This window comes from Corapipo altera, unplaced genomic scaffold (assembly GCF_003945725.1).
Source record: "Corapipo altera isolate COAL_440 unplaced genomic scaffold, ASM394572v1 150, whole genome shotgun sequence".
NCBI classification, from domain to species: Eukaryota; Metazoa; Chordata; class Aves; order Passeriformes; family Pipridae; genus Corapipo; species Corapipo altera.
Genome location: NW_020884941.1, coordinates 105,167 through 113,674, shown reverse-complemented (window position 1 = coordinate 113,674; position 8,508 = coordinate 105,167). Strand labels below are relative to the sequence as shown.

The window sequence follows — 8,508 nt, the reverse complement described above, 5'->3', positions numbered from 1 at the left end:
AGACACACAGAGACACACACACACACAGACACACACACAGACACACACACAGACACACACACAGACATAGACACACACACACACACACACGTGTGTGTGTGCTTTCAGGTAAGAGATGACCAAGGACAAGTGGGAGAGGTCAATGGTTGGCACAGACACACAGCAAAACCAAACACTATGAATGAAACTCCACTGAAGAAGCAGCTGCTCGTGGGGCACCCGAGTCTCACCCTGCTTTGACTCACAGGTGTGAAAGACTGGACCATGGAATCATTGAATCCCAGAATGGTTTGGGTTGGAAGGGACCTTAAAGATCATCTCATTCCAACCCCCTGCCGTGGGCCCAGGCTGCTCCAAGCCCTGTCCAACCTGGCCTTGGACACTTCCAGGGATCAAAAGGCAGCCACAGCTTATTTGGGCAACCTGTGCCAGGGCCTCCCCACCCTCACAGGGGTGAATTTTTTCCTAATATCTAATCTAAACCTACTCTGTCAGTTTGAAGCCATTTCACCTTGTCCTGTCACTCCAGGCCCCCTGCAAATAATCTCTCTCCGTCTTTCTTGTAGCTCCCTTCAGGTACTGGGAGGTCACCCAGAAGCTTTCTCTTCTCCAGGCTCAACAATCCCAATTCTCTCAGCCTTTCCTCAGAGGAGAGCTGCTCCAGCCCTCTAATCATACTGTTGCCTCCTCTGGACTCTCTCCAACAGCTCCGTGTCCTCCCTGTGCTGGGGATCCCACAGCTGAATGTAGAGATTGAGGTGTCCCATATGACACCTCAGCAGAAGCAGCAGCCTCGGGCTGTGACCTTCTCCAGCCAGTCCTTACCTCTTTATGGAGGAGTAGTACTGGTCAATGAAGTCCTTGGCCAACAGGAGCACCTCCTCCTTTGTCCTGGTGTCCTCTGACTTGCGGATGTGAGGGCTGGGGGTCATCACTGAGCCCATGCAGATCTGCTCGGTGCAGGCGGTGGCCTGGCAGGACAGGAGGGGACACGTGAGTCTGGGGTCACTGCAGCACTCCTCGTTGCCTGAGCTGGGCTGGGGGAAGTCAGTGATTCCTACGCAGAGGTTGGTGGTATCTTTGGCCAACAGGGTCATTTCCAGCCTATTTGTCTCCACCCCTGTTGTTAAGGCTGTGTGAGACAGCTCAGCCACGTGCAGTCAGCTCTGCTCCCATCCCATACGGATGATCAGGGCTCATGGGATTCTTATCCTGGCTTGGCGTGAAGTCAAACGCTTTTCCTTATTTATCCCAGGTGGAATTCCCTCTCCCCCAGCTCATTGCACCAGAGGTTTAAAATTCCAACCCTCCTGGAGACTGGACTGACCTGAATTCATCCCCTTCTGCATTTGGGGGTAAAACCACCTCGGGAACGCCGTGACCCACTCAGCTGTGCTCAGACAGCTTCTGGCCAGTCCCATCAGCTCCACTCACCATGGCAGTCTTGAGGTGCAGGGTGTCGTGGAGCACAGAGCCCGTCTCCCAGTTCTTGATCTTCACGAACCGCGGGCATTTGGAAGGGCTCCCGTTGGCCGTGTTCTTGGTCGGGGACTGACGCCCGGATGGAGGTGGCTGGACAACAGGGAACACCAGGAACAAGGTGAGACACAGGGAAAGGTCACAACAACAGGCAGCATCTTGTGTTAGAGGATGCCCGTGCTTAAATTCCAGTGGTAGCATCGCGAGATGAGGTGTGTTGTCCAAATATTTGTCATTTTTTTGGGATCCTACAATGGGGCAGCCAACTCTTAATGCAACTGAGAAGTCATGTCAGGTTATGGGACAGCCAAACCTGCAGAAGAGGAGGTAAAAACAGGGGTAGAACTGGCTTAAAAGAATGCCTTGTGGAAGATCTCTACACTGGATTGGGTGTTCCTTTCCAAGGAGCATCACCTGCCCAAGTTCTGCCTCACTGGTCGGAGCACTGTGAGACAGAGCTAACAGCTGGTCATTCCTCTGAGCAAGCCAAAGGCACTTCTCCTTTGATAGCAACGCTGGAAGATCCTAGGAGTAAGGATGGATAAATTACCATGCTGACTCACGCATGGTTGGACAGCTCAGCTCAGCTCCGAGCCTCCAGCCCTCCCTGGTGCTCTGCTGGGTGTGCTCATCCAGCACTTCAGGAGTTCTGTGCCAACAGGAGGAGAGTCTCAGCCAGCACAGAGCTTGTGAGGAGAAGAACTGGTTACAAGTGCTTCTCTTTTGAGTGTTTTCACTGATAAAATCTGAATTTTCTTCGGTGGCCCTTATTCACCCCAAGCACTTAGAAGCTTAAAGAGCACTCGGTGTCTGCCAGCGTGCCATGGGACAGGGAGCTCTGGAAAGCAGGGATGTTTCTCCTCGGAATCAAATCTTGCAGTAGGATGTAATTCCATCACTGTGACCACAACACTGTTGCTGCAGGTCTCAGGGGGAGATCTGTTCCACCCCAGAGCATCCTGGCAAACCCTGTTTGTATTTGGCACCACTTCAGGATTAAATCTCTGCAAATTATCCCTGAGCCTGGACCAAGTTTGCTGTACCCTTCCTACATGAATCCCGTGGCTGGTGTCCCTTTCCAGTCCATCTGTGAGGGTTTTTTTGGAGGTGACACTGCCCTCAGCAGAGCTGTGCAGAGTCTCACCCTCCTTTTGGGGGGTTCTGGGCCCATGTCACAGTTGCACTGGCAGCAATAGCACTGGAAGAGCAACCAAAGAAGAGCCAACACAGGGTGGAAGAAGCTCTTGGTTCAGGAGGGAAAGAAACAGGGGCCACGAGGATGACAAAGCAGGTGAGGGTCCAGATCTGACTGGTTCCTGCTTTGCCAGACAGAGGATTGCTCTGCTTTTCCAAAGCAGGGAGAGATCCATGCCCGACTGATCACTGAGGGCTGTGCTGGGCAGACACCTCTGCACTGCCCTGGTGGCACTGTTGGCCACAGTTTTTGCCCAGTCCTTGTTTTTACCATATGGTCCAGACACTTTTTTTCCCTGGCAAACAGGGATTTTACAGTCAAGGCTCACAGTGTGATACCATGCACTGAAAGCACATGCTGGGAACAAGGGATAGAGGCTGGAGGGGCAGGGAGAGATTTACAGCCTGACCCCTTTGGGCTGTGCTGCCACGGATCTCTGTGGCATTCCTCATGTCACAAATCCTGTGGTCTTCCCAAGGAGAGTTTCAAAGCCCCTGAAGCCAAGTGACCAAACACTGGATCTCAGCCTCCCCTTCCCATGCTGCAAAAACCAAACATGAGAACCACGCAGAGCTCGAAACCAGCAGTAAATAAAAAGAACCACCAAAATGTAGCCCTGGAAAAGCACAATTTTTAAGTTAATTTTTTTCAGCTTTAGGGAATCCGCCCTGAATTTTTCTTCCCCTTGCTTGTTTTACTCTTTCAAGGGAATTAAATCATTCTTTAGCCACTAAGAGCATCCTGTGCTCTCTGAACCACCCTGAGAGCCGAGGGGAACAATCTGCCACCTTCCTTCCGAGCCTGATTGCTCAGAGCAGCTCTGTGAGACTGGTCAAACGAAGCTGAAAGGTGCTGCTCAGAAATGCAACTGAAACCACCAATCCTCACCTGCTCCTCCACCCGCCAGACAGAAATCGGGAGCACCGGGTGGGAAGTGTTGATTGTTTAAATCCCAGCTAGGCTTGATTTCCTGACAAGGTGTGCTGCTAAACAACATCTTGGCAGAGCAGGGGTGGCCCAACAATCCAGGGGGATTTGTGCCATGAATCCAGGTGTAGCCATGACCCTTGGAGCGAGCGAGCTGGAGGACACTGGCTGCTTAACATCTGCCTACAGATGTTCTACCCTGGGCTCCCTCAAAGCTGCTCCCTTTCCTGTTTGTCTTTTTTCCCTGCACGATCTGGGAAAGCTCGAATCTTGGAGTCACAGAAACATTAAGGCTGGAAAAGACCTCCAAGATTGTCGAGTCCGACCTGTCACCACACTGCCTTGTCAACCAGACCAGAGCACTGAGTGCCACGTCCAGTTGTTCCTTGGACACCCCCAGGGGGATGGGGACTCCAGCAGCCTCTTCCAGTGCCTGACAACCCTTTCAGCCTGTGCTGAGAGAGGGCCCCGGAGCAGAGGGATGCCGAAATCCTGGGATGCCAGCCAGGCTGGAGCATCCAAGGCAACACCACCTCCAAGAAGCAGAGGTGTCAGGTCTGCCAAGCACACCACAGAGCAGCTGTGGAGAGAGAGACACGCAGAAGAGACGGGGAAGCAGCTCTGTGTGTGTGTGTGTGTCTGTGTGTGTGTGTCTGTGTGTGTGTGTGTGTCTGTGTCTGTGTGTGTGTCTGTGTGTCTGTGTGTGTCTGTGTCTGTGTGTGTGTCTGTGTGTGTGTGTGTGTCTGTGTCTGTGTGTCTGTGTCTGTGTGTGTGTGTGTTCCTTCCCCACACGGCAAAGCTGAAGCCAAATATTACCCCTCGTTCTGTCAGGGAGGCTGTGTGAGATCCTTTCATGTTCTAATTAGGCAGCTGTGATATTAGTGACTCAAGGCTGGCACAAACTGGAGAGTCGAACGCAGCAGTCGGGGCGCACTCGCGTTATGCAAACACCTTTGGCAGGGAGTGCGGTGGCACTTGTTGGCAGCACGCAGCCCCTGAGCTGTCTGGAGACAGCAGGAATGCAGGCCTGGGTGCTCCTTGGGGCCAGAGTGATTGGGAGCATCTCCCCTTTTGGGATCTGAGTGGGATCTATGGGTCCTCACCCTTCCTGCGCCCTGTGCTGGTTCCCTGCTGGAACTCCCGGGCTGGGGGCAGCGGGTAAAGTGTCACCAGCTGGGCAAGGGAGGGGATTGTCCCACTCTGCTCTGCACTGGGGAGGCCTCACCTGGAAGGTTGTGGCAGTTTTGGGCACTGCAGTGTGAGAAAAATATTAAGCCAGAGGCCAAAGGAGGGTAATGAAGATGGGGAAGGGCCTTGATTTGAAGACGTGTGAGGACACTGAGGGCACTTGGTGTGTTGAGCTGGAGCAGAGGAGACTGAGGGGAGACCTCAGTGCAGTTCCAAGTGCCTGGGCAGGGGCAGAGGAGGGGCAGGGACTGAGCTCTGCTCTGGGGGGACCAGGGACAGCAGCCAGGGAATGGCTGGAGCTGTGCCAGGGCAGGCTCAGGTTGGATCTCAGGAAAAGGTTCTTCCCCCAGAGGCTGGCTGGGCACTGACCAGGCTCCCCAGGGCAGTGGGCACAGCCCCAAGGCTGCCAGAGCTCCAGGAGGGTTTGGATGATCCTCTGGGGCACAGGGGGTGAGCCCTGGGGATGGGCCTGTGCAGGGCTGAGGGTTGGACTGCATGATCCTTGTGGGTCCCTCCCAGCTCAGCAGATCCTGTGGTTCTGTGATGAAGACTGCAGCACAAGCCCAGGTCAGAGATATATGGCCATGCTGACATTTCCTTCCAGGCTTTGCTCACTGAAAGTGTGGGTGTTTTTTTTGCTTTTATAAAGCTGTAAATCACCCTCACAAGCACAGAGCTGATATGACTCCCTTCTCCTGAGAGCTACACGGACACAAACCTCCCCGTTACCTGGAGCTACTAAAAACAAATCAATCCACACGGGCTGAAACAGGGCCTGGCGCAGCTACAACACCTTTCCATCAGTCACTGTAGGGTCAGGGGGATTGGGCTCCTGGGAAACAAGCGAAAAACACGCTGCATGACCTTGCAAAAAACAAAGGAGGGCCGGGGATCGATGCCCAGCAGGTCTCTCAGCACCTCATTAGGAGCCTGGGTGAGCATTCACCACCTGGCCAAGAGAATCCACCAAACCCCGCTTTGAAGAGCAAGGTGTGGAGAAAGCTCCCACTCAGTTTGGCTTTGCCCTGTGTTAATGGTATTTATTGCTGCCTGGAAGAAGTTGAGTTGCCCTGAGCACACACACACAGCCCCTGGGGAACAGGCTGCAGGGAGCACGGTGTGTGTGTGTGGGGGAAACCAAACTGCTCCCAGAAGAGCAGGCGTAACGACCTGGGGATAAGAAGGATAAAAAAGAAAGCTGTGCATCTAGTGCAAAAAAAAAAAAAAATAATAAAGAGTTTAATAGCAGCTTAAGACTGGAGGTTTTGGCAGCTCTAACATGGAGAGAAATTAAGCTCTGAACACAGAAGGTTATAAAGTGCTTATAGTAACAGACACGTACCCGCGAGGAGCTTAGCAAAGGAGGCAGAAGGAGAGTCTTTCCAGAGCTGGGGCAAAGGGAGCAGAGCTGTGACCTGTGCCTGGGTGAGATGGGCTTCTGAGACCTGCCCCAGTGCATGAACCATGTGGTGGGACAGGGGGCTGCCCAGGGACATCCCTGCAGTGGCAGAACAGAGCCCGTGGATGGCCCCATTGGGGTGTAGGTGACACCCACTGTGAGGTTGGCTGTGCTGCTGGGACACCTCACCTCAATCCTGAGCCACAGCCAGGCAGGGGGAGGGTGGAATCGGTCCCAGCTGCATCTCAGCACCCAACCAGTTTGGTTAAAATCATACAGCAAGGCTGGTGTGGTCAGGAGCATCTCAGGTGCCCTGTGTGTGCTCCAGCACCAGCACGGTGGGTCTCACATGTCCTGTGGGGTTTTGGCACTGTGAGGCTGCAGTGGGGACACAGATCCATGCAGGAGTCCCAGGAGAACTGTGTCCAGCTCTGGGATCCCAGCACAGGGAGGACGTGGAGCTGCTGGAGAGAGTCCAGAGGAGGCCCCGGAGATGCTGCCAGGGCTGGAACCCCTCTGCTCTGGAGCCAGGCTGGGAGAGCTGGGGGGGTTCACCTGGAGAAGAGAAGGCTCCAGGGAGAGCTGAGAGCCCCTTGCAGGGCCTAAAGGGGCTCCAGGAGAGCTGGAGAGGGACAAGGGATGGAGGGACAGGACACAGGGAATGGCTTCCCACTGCCAGAGGGCAGGGAGAGATGGGATATTGGGAAGGAATTGTTGGCTGTGAGGGTGATGAGGCCCTGGCACAGGTTGCCCAGAGAAGCTGTGGCTGCCCCTGGATCCCTGGGAGTGTCCAAGGCCAGACTGGACGGGGCTTGGAGCAACCTGGGCTAGTGGAAGGTGTCCCTGCCCATGGCAGGGGGTGTAACAAGATGGTCCCGAGCCTGATCCCCCATGTCCTGCCTTGCTGCTGGTTAATCCCATCAGGGAGACACGTTTGCCTGAGCAGGCTTGGCAGGGCTCACCCACGTCATGTTTTCCCTGAGGTGATCTTGTGGCCTGGCAGGGTCTGCCTTACGTCTCTGGCTTTGCTACAAGCGTGGAGTTAATCTCCTTTTGGCAAGGAAGCCTGAGAATTTATGTCCGTGGAGTGTGAGGAGATGAAAAGGCGCCGTGTACCACGTATTATCTGAAGTGCTCTATTGAATTACCCTCCTGGGAATCAAAACGACTTTAATGATGCAACTTGGCCGTTTGCCACCAAAAGGGATCACATTCCCCAGGGAGGTTTCACAGTCCTGGTCCCTGGCTGTGCTCCCATCCCACGTCAGCTCTTGGATGGAGAGCATCATTCTCCAGTGACCTACATACCCTGTCTGACCCACGGGGTCTGCGCCCCACCAGCGCGGGTTCTCCGTGGGGTGAGAGCTCACCAGGATGGGTCACATGCCCCCAAACCCCCCTTCCCACCCAAAGCAGCACAAGCCATGGTCTCTTACCTGCTCTGCTTCGGAGTAGGGGTTGTTCAGGACCATGGGCACGTTGCTCTTCCCCCACAGGTCGCCCAGGACACGATCGTTCTCCATCCGAGCCGGGAAAGCTTTCTGAGGATTGTTTTCCCCTTCCCTGAAACTGGAGGGTTAAAAACCATTTGGGTCAGTGGACTGGAGGGTAGCTGGGTGCTGGGATCACGGGGACAGGTCCTGTTCCAGCTGCTTTCCAAAGGAGTGAAACCTTGCACATTGCCCTGCGGGAAGGAAGGAAACTCTGCCTCGGCCAAGACGATGAATCACCACGGAGAGGGCAACCCAAACACAATGGAAATTCCACCTCGTGGGCAACAGGAAACTCCTGCCCCAACACTGGCTCTGCCAGGTTACACAACAGACCCCCTGCACCCTGAAAACCAGGCTGGAACCCTGTGAGAGCAAGCCCGGAGCTGAGGAAAGGGGAGTTGCCCACAACTCCAGCTGCAAAACCTCCCGGCAAAACGAGCTGGGTTTGCAGAGCAGCTTGGTGTTTATGAGCAGAGAAGAGGGAAAAAAAGCCCAAGAACAAATAGGTGGTTCCCAGGAGGTGGGAAACAGCTCTCTCTCCTCTTCCTGACCTTTACAGATGGCTGCAAAAGCTGGTGAGCGCAAGCGATTCTAGTCGAGCAAACGGGTGGATTGTCCCCCTGGAGCTGGGGGTGTGGGTAGGGCTGGGGACTGAGGGTATCCCAGCACTGGCTGCCCTGGGCCGTGCAGTGAGAGCAGAGGAACTCCCGGTGCACAAACCCTGCTGCACAGGTTTTGCCTGGGGAACGTACCCCGGGGGCGTCTGAAACGCCACCCGGGCAGGGGACGCCAAACCAGCGCCACACGAGCCCTCTGAAGGAGGAAAA

The 8,508-nt window shown here is 54.7% G+C and overlaps 1 protein-coding gene across 4 annotated transcripts in view; it reads right to left on the bottom strand.

Annotated features, from left to right (window-relative positions):
- The window catches only part of NOS1 (nitric oxide synthase 1), a 72,751-nt gene that overhangs the window by 22,557 nt on the left and 41,686 nt on the right, over positions 1–8,508 (bottom strand). For all 4 annotated transcript variants that reach the window (XM_027661591.1, XM_027661589.1, XM_027661587.1 and 1 more), the window contains exons 3-5: positions 7,625–7,757; positions 1,435–1,572; positions 826–971 (exon numbers count right to left, since the gene is read on the bottom strand). In XM_027661591.1, the coding sequence (XP_027517392.1) occupies positions 826–971; positions 1,435–1,572; positions 7,625–7,757 (417 nt within the window). The remainder of the gene's footprint in view (positions 1–825; positions 972–1,434; positions 1,573–7,624; positions 7,758–8,508) is intronic.